At 40.0% G+C, this 18,032-nt stretch overlaps 1 protein-coding gene across 1 annotated transcript in view; it reads right to left on the bottom strand.

Annotated features, from left to right (window-relative positions):
* Positions 1–7,057: 7,057 nt before the first annotated feature.
* The window catches only part of LOC119653537, a 28,769-nt gene continuing 17,794 nt past the window's right edge, over positions 7,058–18,032 (bottom strand). Inside the window, exons 7-10 of the mRNA XM_038058214.1 lie at positions 13,693–13,732; positions 7,701–7,860; positions 7,553–7,645; positions 7,058–7,396 (exon numbers count right to left, since the gene is read on the bottom strand). Coding sequence (XP_037914142.1) covers positions 7,259–7,396; positions 7,553–7,645; positions 7,701–7,860; positions 13,693–13,732 — 431 coding nt within the window. The 3' untranslated portion in view covers positions 7,058–7,258. The remainder of the gene's footprint in view (positions 7,397–7,552; positions 7,646–7,700; positions 7,861–13,692; positions 13,733–18,032) is intronic.

Genomic DNA, 18,032 nt, shown 5'->3' with positions numbered 1-18,032 from the left:
TACCGAGTTGTTTTATTTACTGAAGATGAAGCCGTTCCCACTTTGTGATGCTGTCAGTCCAAACCATTATCCATTGAGAAAGTTGTACTTTTCCAAATTATTGGGGTTAAGGAATATTTTTTGTTGATGCCATCGTTAGCGGCAAGTACATTTCAATTGATCATCGTTTGTGAAATAAATGCTTCCAGTTAATTTTTCATGTATTTCCATGTTCTGAACATGATTTCTGGAAATATAGCTCCTACTGTTCACTTCTGTTGAATTTTATTATTTTTCTGGTAATTATTTACAAAATTAGACTACCTCCAATGAGCCAACCTACACACTTACAATAAGCCGACCTAAGAGTCATGTGGTAACTACTAAATCGCGCATCGAACAAGCTCCCATAGTTCTAACTTATATGCTTGGTGCCGGTGCTCGTTCAACAACCAATTACAACAAGATGCAATATGTTATACTATATATGCGTATTTACGGGTGGATATGTATACTGCGTGACTTACTTCTAAGATGCTTATTTATATTTAGCTAAACTTGTCTTAACTTTATTGCAACGAGTGACTATTACAACTGTTTGGTCTACCCGACCCTCTCCGCAATTTACTTAACTTGTGTTTACTTACCACTATGCATCTTTCATAACAATTTTATTCTCAAGACAACTAGTATTTTGGAAAATTGCGCTCGCACCGAAGGTTTAATATTACTTACTTAAAACCTAGGATTTACTATGCTTAGCCTCTGTGTAGCTCTACCAAACAAGGAATATCAAAACGGGCTAGAATGGCAGGTTTTATGTTCGTGCTCATAGTTTGGCAGAGCCTTAGAAATGTGGCCAATGGAAGTTTAGATGATTATTCGTTCTTTCGAAGAATCTCCCCATTAGGTTGAGAGTGAACTCCCGGAAAGCTTTTATCTTTACCCCGCGCTGCTTCTGCACTTTTTGTCCTCCAATTGTAGAGAGAGTAACGTAAGATTCGGCGTTCGAATGCCTCACATTTTCTCATGGCTTCCGTTGAGCAAGTGTTCCATGCAGGACCTCTGTAACGACTCTGGCCTTATGAGAGCTTTGTAAAGCGTGAGCTTCTTTCTGGTGCATAGACTTACTCCTTTGTGAAGAATAGAGTATATGATACCAACTGCACCGCGTGCTTTACTTATAGTGAACTCACGATGTAGATTAAACTCCAACAATTCATGAAATTTAGTTCCTAAATACTTCAATGTTCGTGAACTGCTCACCGTTGCGCTCCGATCTTAAGCTATTTTGCGAATAGGTCCACATCGTCTATGTCGAGACTGTGTTTGAAAAGTGCTGATCTGCGTTTTATTTTCATTGATTTTTACATCCCCAAGGACTATTAAGTAGTTTTCGACCGCATGGGCTACCTTATCCTGGCGAAGGCTCGAAGAGAAGATAAGTGTGTTGTCGGCAAACCATATCTGTGCCGCTCTCAAGGATCGGAACGTCAGTTGTGCAAATATTGTAAGGAGTTGGTCCTGGAATGGACCCCTGTCGTGCTTCCGGAGTTATCGGCAGGAGGTCTGTTAAAAACCTTTCCTTTGTACCGCTCCGGTATCTTTGGATCAGGTTATAAGGGTTATTATTACTTCCAATGGCTGTTGGAAACTTAAATTGGGAGTGTGTAAATAAGCAAAATGATAACGTGTCCAATTTAAGTAATTTATTCACACAGTTGCAATATATTTTTCATAAAGTTTTTGTATGTTACAATTGACCTATATTTTTGGATTGACCGCTTACATTGCAATTTTTGCCTTAATTATTAACTCCACATTCTGTCGATACTCGAATTACATTTTTTGCATTATGAGATGGCTAACTGTTTCAATTTCTTGATTTATGTTATTGTCTTTGAGTTGAGTCATTAAGAACTTATTGTATACATTTTTTAATTATGAATATTGAATGTTAATGATTTAATTCGTGTACAAACCAATATGCGGGATGCATCTTATACTTATGATGTTGGTCTAGGCTATTTGAAAGCTGATGACTCTGCTCTACTATGATGATTTTGATCTGTTGAATCTGATTCAACAGGCTGGGGGGCCCGCGATCAATTCTTGTAACCGCGGGTACAATGGAGTCCCTTCATCAGCCGGTGCAGGATCATTTTGTATTTCTGCTTATGTGGGTTGCCCATCACAAATTACTGGAGCAGTGGTGGATCTGTTACTCACGTATTACGAGCTATTTGGTGTCATTAGTTCCTTCCACGATGATTCGTTGCTTATGTTCTTGTCCATCGGACAAATTGGTTTGTTCGGTCTTTCGTAGATCGTATCTATCATGCAATTGGATATCAAATCAATGTTCTTGGTGAATTTTGGCGCACAGAAGATGTCGTCCTGTGTGTGGCATGTGAGCTCAGACTCATTGAGTTTGAATTAATTTTCCTGATTGAAGTTTATGGCAGCAATCGTGGCAACTGCTCGAGGGATCAGGAAGTATCCATGCTCGGTCGCCTGGGGTATCATGGTTACATGGAGCATGTCATACTCATGCTTCCCGTTGATGTAAAAGAACCCGAACACCATGATTTGTTCATTATCCTTCTGCACTGACATTCGTCTTTCCGGAACTCGTGGTATCTCGTAGAATTAACCAATTTTAGTTAGTATTTTCTGGATATTTGTGGGCAGACTATCGGCGTCCAGTCCCAATATATTCCCATGGCCATACAATGTATCTCTAATCCTAGAGTACTTCGTATTCAATTCACAATAGTAATTGATGGTTGTTGGATGTGTTGATAGATCTGCACGCTCAGGCTGGTAGCATCCACCTTGACAAATTAGCCACTCACTTTGTTGACTGATGTGATGACTTCATCCAGTTTTTTAAAGAATTCTTCTAACTTGCTAGAAGTAGCCGAATTGTATGCCTCTATGCGGGCGTTAAGCAATACGTTTTGTTGAGTTATCGTTTGTAAAGTCGTGATTTGACAGTAGAGAGTCGATGTCGTTGCAGATTTCATCAGTGACTCCAAAAACCGCTGTCAACATTTTGGCGAGTAACCCACTCTTGCTTCTCTTCATTATAGAGATGTCGATTCTACAAATGATGTCCTTGCTCTCGAACAATAGGTGCTTAAATGGTATATCGCAATGTGCCGTCATCACCACATATTGCGCGTCTGATCCAATACAGCTAACATTTCCTGTCGGTTCTTCATTGTTTCGTTGATAAGGAAATCGACCTTTATTCTCTAGGTTCCCCGAACCATTTTAGTTTCTACGTAATATCCGGTGTGAGGTTTCCATATCTCGTAGCCATCTGTGGAAATGTTCTTTGGGAATACCACGCTGAATGCCAGGGACAGTATGGTCAAATTCAGGAGTGTACGCGCCCATGTACATGGTGCAATTCGTGCTTTCTTAGATCGTTGCATCACCATCGCATTAATCGAAATTTAAATAATTTCATGTGATCTAGTTGATTTTTTCTCATTGAAATGTGTTCATGAGTTTATATGATAGTCGGGTTGTTGCGTGGAGGAGGAGTATTGAGCTGAGGCACGAAAGATTCCGCTAGTACTTGTGCTTTTCTTGTGTCACAGCAGATAAGTTCCCTGTTTTTGATATTTGTTTCAAACCATCAGTCTATTTATGTACTGGTTTGGTATTTGGTTCAGGCTTAACATCTGGCATGTTTTGCGCTTCACCGACTTTTATCAGTTAGTCTTCCGCGCGTAAGAGTGTTAATGGCATTAGTAGCCAAAATGGTAGCCCCGTTGATTTTTTGTCCTTAAAGTTTTAGGGAATGTTAATTTTTTTTCAGGTTAAGCATTAATGCTAAGTCTAACTTGAATTTGTTCCGGGTCAAAAATCTCATTGTTTTGAGCATTCGTGTTTGTAGTTGTGAGGAGAAGGCAGTTCGTGTTGAACTGCATAGTAGTCAGACATGCCTGGCATTGTTTCACATAACTGCATCTGAAAAGATCATCTGGTGTCTTCAGACGGCATGAAATTGTCAAGGATGGAGTGACTAGCGGGTTATGTGTATGTATCGGCTAGGATCGTCTCAAGCTGGTTTAATCGGTGTTGGTTGTGGATCCATCTACCGCCCCGAGATGTGCCTTGGATTCGAACTGCAGATCCAGTTGCTCAGTTGGGGAGTTGCATCTTATATAGATAGATACTATTAATAGCTGTCTATTATCGGTAGTTTTAACTAGTGTCGCTAATTCATAATCTTTTCGAACTAATACGGTATTGCGGGTGTTGGCGTCATTTCGGATTATGTTATATCCGAAGAAACTGACATTATGTCTAATCTTTAGGTGTGTCTCCGCAATAGGTGTCTGCTTTTGAAGAATCGACCAACATTTAGGCTGTAGCACGTTATTCATGCGAGACCAGCGATGAAGAGTTGAATGTTAAGACATTTAATTCCATAAATTCATAATGAGATTAATGGCAGCGAATTGTCGCAGCATATCTGTTTGGGGTGAACCAAGGGTTTCTACTGTCTATTTGAATGCTGTAGATGTTAAAATGGTGGTAGATTGAGTTGTGACTGAATTGCCTTCTTATCGGCTTGTGCGTAAGAGACGCCGGTAGTGGTTATGCTTTGTGGTAGTTGTACCACCGTTCCCTTGACTCGAGCATATTTGTTAGTTTTGCTGATTTTGGTACTTTCTAGCTACCACTTCTTTATAGGCTGGGTATCGGCGATAATAACCTGATGTCTAGATTCAAAACAATTACTGCAGTTCGGTACCTGTCTGTCGCGGGTTTCCGACATTCCCCACGCGATTGCTTTTTGTGTACTTTACACATCTGTGCACTATTGAGCAAACTGCCCGAAATTTTGGCAGTTATAATACTGCACTTCTTCATAATTCCTGTCAAAGGTTACTTTTTAATGAAGAATGTATTTCACCTTGACAACTTCATAGAGCTCGAAAGTGGTCACGAAAAGTCTGGATTAAGATTTTATTGGAAGCACTGGGTTCTCCCAGTGAAGCGCCGTGTCCTTTCTGGTCAAACAATTTGCAACCGAACATAGTTTTATTTGCGGGTGCTCCGCGATTATTTCTCAAACTTAACTCTTCTTCGCAGGAAGATCAGCAGGAACTATGTCATCACCGATAGGCTCCTCTGAAACTAATAATTAGTCTTCGATATCCAAAAAATTCAGAAGATCTGGTCCCATTCTTCGAGTGTTCACTTAGAGCTATTACACTCTAAAGATTATAGAACAAATTGTACAACTTCTTTGCTGCTACTTTATTAATAATTATATTAGCTTTTTATTCAATCTTTTCAACAATCCGATTCCATTCAGGCCTCTTTTTTTTAATTATTAACAGGTAAAATTACGAAACCTTTAGCGCATCTTGGATTTTTAGATCTTCTAAACGGTGGTAGTAATTTCCGACATATTGGCACAGTATTTTTATCCAGCCCTCGCTAATTTCCCCACCATGACAGGGCTTATATGCAAAAGTTCTATTCGGAAGACACTTGAGCAATAAACTCCCTTCGTCAGTATTGAATGCGCTATCGCGAGGGCACCATTGTAGGAAAGAAACATGAAGCCCGGAGTAAAAATCATAAAATTCCCAAAAATTGCATAATAAACGCAGCCTTTTTCTTAATTCCTTTATTCCGGGCCCCCAAGATAATTCCATGCCCAGGAAGCAATCTCCTTTTCCATCGCCTCTCAAGGGCATAAGGGGAGTGCATTGGGTTATTTTATCAGCTTCCTTTCTGCTTGGATTTCTTTGAGATCCTTTTCGTTGCTTCTGGCACTATGCAACCTTAGAAGCATAAAATAAAATGGGCCATAGTTTTCGATGCGACACTGTCAATCCTATTTGTAATAACAAAGTTACCGTCAGGCAGAATTGTTTTTTTCGTATAAATTTACTGCATTCGAGGACATCATGCAGGATGTAAGCATTACTTTAAGATGAATAGTCGGACGTACCGTCAAGTATTCTTACATAAAAAATCATTCTTCAAATCACCAAGGGAATTTGTACCGTCAACTTTATAATGGCTCATGTTTATTAGGTTGTGGGAAGCGTTCTAATTTCTTTAGATCTTTGAGATTGATTCCCATTTGTTTTGGTGTTTGGTGGTATTGCATCTACACTTTCTTTCTTCTTTCTTTTCACGTATCAGTGATTTCTCCCGGCACATATACATATTTCAAAGTCCTTCGAGTATCACTTCGATTGTGGATGTTGACATACATCTTGCTTAGCTAGCGCTTTTCTGTAGTCACTAACTAACACTAAATGCTTACTTTTTTAGTGGATACCCGTCAACTTAGCTATGAATGAGTACTTCAGTCAAATCACGGGTAATATAATAACGCGGGAGTGTACCGTTACGAAATTGAATGAAGTGCAAGGCCTAAATTCAATTTCCTTGTTACGCAAACAATTGTTACAATTATCATATATAAAAATTCAATTTTTTGAACCCTTCCAGGTTTTATTTCCGCAAAGAGATTTTTTGTGTATCATTTAATCTATTTTCGAATGATATCAACAGTTTCCAGACGATACACCACCCACATCAGTCATTGAACACTTGGTTTGTCTAAATAGCGTCTTTAGGTTTGGCCGATGTAGTATTTTTCAACCTTTCACTATCATATATTTTTTTGGTATGGTTTGTTTAAACTTTCTTTCGCTTACTTATTTCTTGAGAGGTTTCTTGAGAATAGACAGTAGTTTCATTATTGAAATGGAAGTTAAAAATGAAATGGAAAATGAAAACGAAAAAGCATATTTTTTCTAAATGCCTGGTGCACTTCTTAATTGAATCAAGAGAGAAGAGAGAAGAGAAGAAAAAGGCAAAGTAGATAGTACTCTTAAAAGCAAATAAATATGTCGTAACCACTGCTAAAAAAATATTTCGTCAACACGACTATCCTTACTGATAAAACATAAATTTAAAAAAAAGAATTTTGGTTAAAAATTCATAAAGGAATGAATGGAGGCTTCTCACTTCAGGAGACCAGAACATGTTTAACAATCACAATTTGGCATTTGTAATAAAAGTTCTCACTGCATAGAATTCAATTTGATAGAATGTATTTTCGAAGTTAATGTAATAAATATAAACATTCAATGGGTTACGATACATCGTTTTTGATTATTTACTTTAACATATGAAAAAAAAGCTAGAGCTTGAGACAGAGGTGTAAATAAATCGGACAAGAAAATTGTATATTTTTTAAGAAGTCTATTCTCTTCTCCAAGGGATTCACTTATCATTTATCTAGCAAAACGTTTGTAGCCTTAGGGTTGGCACACATTTGACTTTCAACATCATCCTGATGCTCTCTAACTTGGGCCTTGATTTCCGCTAAAGTTTTGAGCATATAAATGGGCACTTCGTCATCACGCCGCTGAAATATATAAAAATTAACCGTTTGTAACATAACTCAACAATATTAACAAAAAAAAAACAAATGAAAATTCAAATTAAAAAAAAAACATAATTTTATCGACTGTTCCCTACGAAAGTTCAACCTTATATTGATGATGAATCAAATTCGACTTACCTGGAAAAGCATTTCTCCTTCAAAATCGATTAGCTTATGCTTCCTCGCACGTAACAGTACTCCTACAACCTTATTTGATATATGAGTGTACAACTGAAATGGAATAACTGAATTTAGCAGTTGATATCAGCAAGAACAGGATACTTACAGAAAAAAGGTCTCCGAAACATATTCCTTTCAAATCAGGATTTTCTTCTGATATGGATTCACCTTCAGAATCGATAATTTCACATAATTGCACAATTTCCTTTGAAATGTGTATGTCGGCTTTTTGACCACGCATTTCAGTGAGACTTCCGGCCACTGGCCTATAGAATAAACATTTTCATACTTTGAGTAGATAACTTTATTGATTAGTTACAAAGTTTAAAAAGACGGGAAACCCGCAGCTGGACGCTGGAAACTATGAAAGGTTTTTTCCACCAAACTTAGGATCAAGCTCTATATTATAGCTTATGTCGCTGGGATGAATTTAAGGGTTCTGCAGCCAACGACTAAGAATTATAATAATATACTATTATTAACTTGATTTGAAGGGATATCGGTATGGAAGGTATTTCGGGGCCTAGCCACCATATAGTGACTGATTTTTTTCAGATTTTTCGGTTGGGTAGTTTATGAGAATGGCCTCCTTAAATAAATGGTCACTTTCGACCCTCCGAACACCCCGACTTTCTAACAAATGTCAAAACTAAGACCAGCTTCAGAAAGTACTAACCGAGACCTTTCATTTGATACACATGACTATATTTGGTGGCAAAAAGTGTACACCCCTCTTTTGCATGTATGGGAACCTCCCCCCCTTAAATTCGACGTAAAAGGATGTAACCCACTGTATGCGTGAGTGTTTACAGTTCCCATCTTTCCACTAAATTTGATGTCAATTGCTATAACCGTCTCCGAGAAAAATGCGTGTGACGGACAGACAGATAGACACACAGAAAGACAGACAGGCGGACAGGGTCGTTGGACTTACAGGTTGATCACTTCCATTGGGGAGTGGCTGGAGATCAATTATAATCTCACCCAGTTTCTCACCGGGCATGGAGGATTCCGTCAATACCTGTACAGGTTTAAATTGGACACCTCACCTAATTATCCAAACTGCGACGGGGTCCCAGAGGACCCAGCACACGTATTCTTCCAATGCCCTAGGTTCGTGGAAGAAAGGAGGAACCTAGAGGAAACTCTAGGTGAAGTGCTATCACCGGAAAATTTTGTCCAGAGGATGGTAGCTTGCTAGGAATGCTGGGATGCGATCAATTCCATGATCTCAGTAATACAGGATAAACTTCGAAAAGCAGAAGAAGTGAGGAAGGCGCGATTACGAACCCCGCGGGAAGACGGAAGGAGTCCTAGCTAAAGTAAGCCAACTCCGCCCAGTGATATAATACCTAAAGGTGGTTGCACGGGGTAGGGGAGAGGGGAGTTGGGGGTGGTTTTAGTGGGTAAAAATCTCACACTCTGGCGTGTCCAGGCCAGAGTCTTTTGAAGATTTCCACCTCCTTAAAAAAAAAAAAGACAGATGGACAGACAGATAGTAAACCGATTTTAATAAGGTTTTTACACAAAACCTTAAAATGTAGTGCGAGCCGACCCCCCTTGTTTTATCGGGTTATTCTGACCTGAGACAATTACAAATGAAGAACTTTGTTGATGTGCGGGTCAAACGCCCGCTGTTTTGATGCCGCAAACTTCTAAGATCATGACTGCTGTGGGGAAAACAAGGAGAGCGGAATCTAGTCGGCTTAGATCTTCAGAGCACGCATGTAGCATTTGTGAAATCCCCCAAAGAATTGTTTACGTAGTGTCCGTAGTCTGGCTCTAATTAGAGCTGGGCGCAAAGGAAGTGCTCGAGGGTTTCTGCTTCCTCTCCATAACGTAGACAATGCAAATTATAGGGTATACGGGTTCTGGCGGCATGCTCGCCTATATGCTAATGCCCCGTACAGACCGCCGTAATGCTATAAATATTTGCACAAAATCTGGCCCAAAAGCTCTCATGATCGGGTCGTATTAGAGGATGGCGAAATACTCCTCGACATGACGCAGGTGGAGAGCCTTCGCCAGTTAAAGTCAGTGACTGTTAGTGGATTCCACTCTTGACATTCGCCAGCGGAATAATACCTGCACTCAACGAAGGAGTGCCAAGAGCAGAATCGCCCTAGCTGCTCATTTCATGTTCTTGTGACCGGGAACTCAGAGGATACTGACTTAATGGCTGTCGATCCGAATGCCTATGTTACACTTGGGGCTCCAATCTTGCCCAAGTACCTCCGCTTGGAATACACAAAGAAACCTCAACACCGATATTATGCAACACGTCACCGGCGGTAAAATACTTCCTCAAGCTAGGTTTGTATGTCGCGAGGAAATGCCTCGAACTCACGCAATCTGACAGCGCCTGCGTATTTAATGTGGAGGTCCAGGGGAAGAGGATGTAGGAGTACATTGGGGGCATCTGGTAGGCAGGACTCCAGAAACCTCGCAGCACAGGTACTCGCGGTTTTTTGAATCCTATTAAGATTGGTTCTATTGTACTTCTTGCTCAGCGTTGATCACCACATATAAGTACCATATATTAGGATGGACGAACCAAGACTGTGTAAATCCAGAGAGCCATCCTCGACCGACACCCTATTTGCTTACAAAAGTCCTCTTGCAGGTTCAACCATCAGTTCTATGTTCAGTGCCCAATTTAACTTAGGATCCCAGATCATATCCAAATACTTTACATTGGAGAAAAGTGTCAACTTTTGTTCATTTAGCCGTGGACGTGAAATTCCAGCCACACGCGTGTCAGGAAAATAGAAATATATTTAAGTGTTTTATAATGTCAATAAATCATTCAGAACAATTCAAGAGCCAGTAAGAGGTGTGTTTCTTTGATCTCCATTTTGATGATTTCGGTATGTCGCATCAATAATCATCTAGTGACAAAGCCTCGACCGACATATCCTTGATACAATACACCACATTGCATCAACGAATTAACATTATATATATGGTTTCCATTCACCCCTTAGTGGGGTAGAGCGCGTTAACCATTATGTTAACGCCTATGGTAGTGAGATTTGGGTGAAAGATTAAATGAGTCAAGTGGCACTATGGTCTTCCAGGAAACAATGGAGCAGCCGGTGAAAGAGACGCACAAATGTATACAGCTGTTATGTTCCTCTCAAAGCTACACTTGCCGAGTACGAGCAGAGACGCAAGAGGACGTTGGCAGAAAATCATAGCGGGGGATTTAAACTCTTGGGCTCATGAATGGGCCCGCCGGACAAAAAATGCGAGAGGATGTGTGCTTTTCGAGGCATTCACGGGGCTAGGTTTAGTACTCCCGAATATCGGGACCTCATATATTTCTAGAAGAAGGGGCCTGGGGTCTATATTTGACCAGACATACCTCAGCGCCTCTTTAACCGGTAGAATCATCACCACTAGGCAATCTGCATGGAAATGAAGAGTGAATTGAGCTCGAAAAAGAGCTCTGGTAAAATGCCGGGTGGACGGAGAAAACTTTTGATGGGGACGTGTTTTTAGCGACACATGCCGGACATATCCCTAAATGGTACAGACAGAGCAAAATTCACCCAAATCACCCGATGAATAACGAAAGCATGCGATGCTTTTATGTTTAAAAGGCGATTGCCTCCCCGTAGAAAACCAAACTACATAATTTTGCGAACCATATGTTTCCGAGCAAGGAGGCTTTACCATAGGTTTATAAGACCGCCTGATAGCGATAGCCGAGAAAAGACATACAGATGTCTGCGTGGCCGCTTAAAAGAAGCCATTCGGAGAGCAGGATTCTAATGAAAAGGCTCCGAAGATCATAATAATGAGCATAATAATTCCAGTAACCTCAGAGGAACTGTGACAATACGGCCGTAGGTTTGGATGCCATCGCTAATAGGGCTTCCAAGTTGGCAGTGAAAACTAGGTTCGATCTTTTCACTAACACCTTCGAAGCGTACCTAAAAGAAGGAATATTTCCTGTTCCGTGGAAAAAGCGAAAGTTGGTGTTGTTTCCCGAACCCAAGTAGCCACCAGGAGATCCAGCATCATATTCCTCGATATGTCTGTTGGATACAATAGGAAAAATGATGGAGAGGGTCATTTACAACATAGTGCTACCCATTGTCTCAAGTAGCTTTGGCTTGTCGGAGCGCTGAAATGATTTTCGGAGCGCCACTCTACGATGGAAGCAATAAGCATGATGGTGGATCCAGCAAAAAACAATCTGGATATTTAGCGAATCTGGTCGAAAATTAGCACTGAGGGGCTCTCTGGTACGGGACGGATGAGAGCCTCAAAAGGTACATCGTCTAAGCGGGGGTACCACCGGGCTCGGTACTGGGTACTGTGGAATGTCATGTATAATGTGTATCATGGGGTCCTTGATCTGCCCGTCCCAGAAGAGTCTACAATTGTCGGCTTTGCGGATGACCTGGCTGTAGTTGTTATAGCAAAACAACCAAAAAATATGGAGTTTTACGCGATGGAAACCATGAGAGCCATAAATTTCTGGCTTAGTGAATGAGAAAATAGAAGCAGTTATTAAACGAATCATAGAAAAATGAAGACTGTGAAAGTATGGTAGAAGTCGGTGGACATACGGTCATCTCAAAGCCGGCTATTGAATACCTAGATTTAATAATTGTTACCAAACTAAGCTTTAGGGTGCACCTAGAGTATCCATGTCAAAAGGAAGTCGGTGCCACCGCGGCATTTGCAAAAATATTGCCGAATATCTGTGAGACACTGTCAGAGTTTGCTTCTAACAGGAGTGATGCGATCTATTCTCTTTTACCCGTTACCTGTGTGAGCACAGAGACAGAAGTGGGTGAATTCAGTTTACCGGAAGATGACTTACAGCGGTTTACAGCGCTTTTAGGATCACATTAAATCAGGCATGATCCTAGTCTCCGGCGAAAGAAATGAATGCGCTGTACCAAGCAAGACGTATGGAGGGGCACTCAGAGGTATGGTCAGAATTGAATTATCTGTGGCAACGCAAATGAGACGAGTCTCTGGACCCACAGGATCATTCCCAGCATTAGGGTATAGCTTGAACGGAAAAATGAGGAGTTCAACTACTACATTGCCCAGTTCCCTACGGGACAATTGTCCTATCTGCGGTGCCATACCGGAGGTTCCAGGGCATGAAGAGGAGGGATCTGAACCAAGCGCTGGGCAGGGGCGTGAGTCTGGGGAAAATAGTTGCGGAGATGCAGAGGTCGAAGGAGAAGGAAGGAGTGGCTGGTGGGAGAAAGAAGGAGGAAGGTAGAAAAGAACAGAAGCACAAGTGCATAAAGGCAAACCTACCCCGAGAAGTATCATAATACCTAAATGATGGCTCCGCAGAATTTATTTTCTAAATCTCGTCATTCTTCCAAAAGAATTCCAATCATATATAATATAATATAATATAATCATATAATCGTGTGTACTACAAACTCCTGTGGTTCATCAACACATTTTTTTAAGTTTCCAAGGTAGTTATACCTTATATATTCCCGGAGGAACTTCGAAAAATCTTGTGTTGTTTATATCTACAGTCGCATTTTGACAAAATGTCAGTCATTTTTTCTTATTCTCGAAGAAATGCTTAACTGTTTGTTATGTTGGTTGCGGATTATAATTTAAAAATGTGCTCGCAGAAAAATCTTGAAAAAAAATCCTTTTCTTGGGGATCCCCTAATACAAGAAAGGAAACGACTACTAAAATTCAAAATACCGGAATTAACCGTGATTATGCTAGACAATTTATCAGTTTCAACCATGATTTTTATATTCTGCGTATCTATTCAGTTCACCTATACGAGCTGCATCACAGCTAGAATAAATCTGCAGGTTAGTACCTCATTTTTTAACGAAATTTGCATAAATTATGTTTTGCACTTTCTGCATATTTTTATACAACCAAAATAGATTTCCGAGCAGGGGCCTCCCAATGGAGTTTGCTCACAATAGAACTTTACACTTTCCACCTTGAAATGTACTTAGTAAATATAAACAACTCCATGCATGTATGTATTCCACGATAACATAACTACGCTGGTTTCACGTACGAATGTTTTCACTTACTGAACTGAATTTGATAAGGTTTGATATTGAAGAACTTCGATAGAGCTTACCTTCCATATTCGTCTTTGTTGACGCGTCGTTGTGCCATTTCTGCAAGGGTTCAAGTTTTCCTCAGCAGTTATTGTATCTAAACCAATCGAACAAACGATTAGGGAAAAGTTATTAAATGCGTAAAACGCTTAAAAGTACTCTAACCTAAAACGCGGAGAAATACTCTATGAACGCTTTCTGACAGTATCAAACATTGAAGAGCCGATCAAAATGCCGAGTCGATTTCTAAAAATAAAATTTATTCATTATCCAAGCAACATGTACACGTATTTTTTGATTTCGCGAAAACCGCCTGAAGCTGAAACATAATTAAGATGCGAAGTAAATTTTTACCATCAGCTGTCGATGGAAATTTGCATTTAAATCGACTCATTGCTAGACGAAATGCTAAATATTGAAATAATTATGCTAGAGTTATTGCACTGTCCATAAAATCTGGTGGGTCGATTTGATGATGGCTAGTGGACTTACGAGTTATCAGAGGTGCGTGAATGAATTAAACTACTTAAAAATACCGAAATTAATGAGCCCGAATAGAATAAATAATGTGTAGATAAAAGAGGCAAAACTTCAGTTCAACTCTGGAAATGGAAGGCCTTGAGCCTAGAATTTAAGATATTTTTGTGTTATCAAAAATGTTCACCAGCGATAAAGACACCTATAAAATTCTCACCCACAGCCTAAACAAACATAAGAGTAGACCAACTGCATCTCATGCACGTTACGGTGGCCGATCAAATGCGGACTCTTCAGGCGTAACTGACAGGCCAAACTGAAGCTGGATGGCGGGCTTTACATGCAATAGCTTCAAGATTGAAAGTGTCGGTTTACTACATTAGTAGGTAATATGATATCACATCACTTTTTGAAAAAGTGATATTACGATCGGGTTAACTTTACATCTTACGATTACAAGTGTTGTATGCTCGCGATTTGTAACTTATATCTTGATAAATGTATGCAAACTTTAGAGAAAAATGGCAATTAAAAAACTCTTGAACTTTGTTTGCTAAATAACTGCAGAGAAGTATATAACAGAACATATATTCTGGACATTACAGTACTACATCTAGATTTGATGCCGAAACTTTTTTATTAAATAGGACGTACGTTGAATCATCCACGAAAAGCAATGAGACGGGGCGAGTTTGGCTGTAGTTTTGTAGTATATTCCCCATTTTTTGTTTTTCTTGTAACCCCAAATAGTATTTCTGCAATTGGGATCGCCGCCAATTACATAATTTCCGTATAACGCTGATAAATAACTTCTTGCTAATGTCGTTAAAATTCTTACTTGGAAAATAAGCTGCAATAGGCTCCCCGCTTTAGAAAATGATTATATGTTTTTTATACCAAAATATTAGTTTCACTTGCGAAATTACCATATCCGTTAAAAAAACTAATTCGGAATGCTCATTTGTTAATTCTAATGGTTTAAAAATTGAATTCTCACAAGACGGAAAAGAAAACGTGGTGACGTCATCGAACGAGCAATTTCAATCTAATTTATGTGAAGGCATTCGGTTTAGTGCTTGTAACTTGTTGCTTTTCAAGTAATCAATCATTCTCAATCTGATCTTTTTGCCTGAACGGCAACAAAACATACGTTCCTAAAGATTCAGAGACCGCAAAAAAATGGATTTGCGTTGAGCGGGAACCTTGGGCACGTTGAATATTCGACGGTATCTCTTGTGACTCGATTTGAATTTGAATAATCATTATCATCATCAACGGAGTAACAACCGGTATCCGCCTTAATAAGGAACTCCAGACATCCCGGTTTCCCGCCGAGGTCCACCATTTCGATATCCCCAAAAGCTGTCTGGCGTGTTTGCAAAACAGAACCTTATTAAAATCGGTTCAATATCTGTCTGTCTGTCACAAGCACTTTTATCAGAAACTGAATATACTCACAGAAGAAGCAAACAAAACCTTTCATACCTGAGGGCCCAGCTTGCGGTTTCCCAGCTTGTTGCAAGCTGAAATAGGCTCTGTTGGCTGCCAACAACCGTACGCGGATTTCATTATCATAGCTGTTATCAGTTGTGATTTTCTACCCTAGATAGGAGAAATTATCAACGGTCTCAAAGTTGTAGTCTCCGATCTTTGTTCTTCCCGTTTGACCAGTGCGTTTTGATGTTGTTGGTTGGTTGGTTTTTGGTGGTAACGTTGCCACCATGTACTTTGTGTTGCCTTCATTGATGTGTAGCTCAAAATCTTAAGTGGATGAAGGCAGTTTGTACGTCTCGGTTCGTTTTTCTCATGATGTCGATATCGTCAGCATAGACCAGTAGTTGGGTGGACTTAAAGAGGATCGTACCCCTGATATTTACCTCAGCATCACAGATCACTTTCTCGAGGGCAAGGTTAAAGAGGACGCATGATAGGACATCCCCTTGTCGTAGACCGTTGTTGATGTTGAATGGTCTTGATAGTGATCGTGCTGCTTTTATCTGGCCTCGCACATTGGTCAGGGTCAGTCTAGTCAGTCTTATCAATATTGTCGGGATACCGAATTCTCTCACCGCCGTGTACAATTTTACCCTGGCTATGCTATCATAGGTGGCTTTAAAGTCGATGAATAGATGGTGCAACTGTTGTCCATATTCCAATAGTTTTTCCATCGCTTGCCGCAGAGAGAAAATCTGATCTGTTACTGACTTGCCTGAAGTGAAGCCTCTTTGGTATGGGCCAATGATATTATGGGCGTATGGGGCTATCCGCCTTAGCAAGATAGTGGAGAATATCTTATAGATGGTACTCAGCAACGTGATACCTTTACAATTGTTGCACTGTATGATATCTCCCTTTTTATGTATGAGACAGATAATGCCTCTTTGCCAGTCGTTAGGCATTGATTCGGTGTCCCACACCTTGAGTACAAGTTAATGAACTACTTGATGTAATTAGTTGCCTCCATATTTAACCAATTCGGTTGTAATTCCATCGGCTCCTGGCGACTTATGATTTCTTAGCCGATGAATTGCACGGACTGTTCCTTCTATACTTGGCAGTATTTGTCCGTCGTCTTCAGTTGACGGGATCTCCAGCTCGCCGATGTTCTGGTTGTTCAGTAGTTCGTCAAAGTACTCAACCCATCGCTCCAATATGCCCATTCTGTCGGAAATCAGATATCCCTCTTTGTCTCGGCAGGATGAGCATCGAGGTGTATAAGGCTTCATCCTGCTGACTTGGTGCGCGCTTGGTGCGTTTGCTCCCTGTACTTTTCGAGTTCAGAGACCTGTTGGTTCTCCCAGGCTTCCTTTTCCGTCTGTGAAATCGATTCTCTGCTCGACGGAGTTCGTGATAAGTCCCTGCGCGTGCCCGCGTTCTTTGATATAAGTTTTTTAAAATTTTAATTTAGTCATAATTATAATAGTATAGTATATACTATAGATTTAGAATAGTATAAATACAACTAATAAGCCTGCTGATGAGCAGACTTGTTAGCACTGATGAAGGGAACAAGTGGTTCCGAAATATCGGTATTTGCAAGAATAAATATCTACACCAACGAAAAAGAAACAACAAACAATTAATCGTTGGAAACACCGCGTAATTATAATACTACACTCAGCTATATTAAAGGTTCCACATATCGGCCTAGGTGAAAGGGATAGAAACGGTGCATGTGGAATTCCAATTTCAACTAAATCAGCTAAGTAGTTCTTTGTGAGTGCTTCCCTGAAACTTTGGAAATCTGATTTTTAGTAAATAAGTTTAAGTTTTCACAATAGATTTTCATGATAACACCTCGTAACGGAGCGATTTCAAGCAGTCGTCCACCACGGAGCATGTTCCTCAAACGAAAAACTAAATACGAAACAATCGAAAATATTGGGTTAAGGACAACGATTAATTTTAACTATGCTGCAATTATCATCTGTGAGTAGTTTTAAACTATGCGAAATATGCTAACTCATTAGAATATTCTTCCCTTTGCTGCCTTTAACAAGAATACTTAGAACCATTTCCTCCACCCGGAATGTTGGTTTGGTCAAGGATGTCGATCCTTTTCTTATCTATTTCTCTTGGATCTTCTCGAGACGATAGAACTCCTCTCGCTCGTTTTACACGTATACGATTCCGTTCTGATCGTTTTCGATTCTGTTCAGTGTCTATTCGGTACTTAATTGAAACCGTATAGCACCGAATTCTCCTTCCACATGAAAAAGTTTTATTAGGTTTCAATACGGTTCGGTTTTGATTTCAGAGCAACTGGATTTTAATGAAAAGCTGAGCAATTTACGCTCCAATTCGTCGAGCATGGATAAGATATACTGGAAGGAACGATCGATACGTGGGATGATGACGTGCTTGATGGCATTCACTCCAATTG

This window comes from Hermetia illucens, chromosome 4, assembly GCF_905115235.1.
Source record: "Hermetia illucens chromosome 4, iHerIll2.2.curated.20191125, whole genome shotgun sequence".
In the NCBI taxonomy this organism is placed as follows: Eukaryota; Metazoa; Arthropoda; class Insecta; order Diptera; family Stratiomyidae; genus Hermetia; species Hermetia illucens.
Note: the sequence above shows the minus strand (reverse complement) of the source record. Positions and strands in the feature narration are given on the sequence as shown.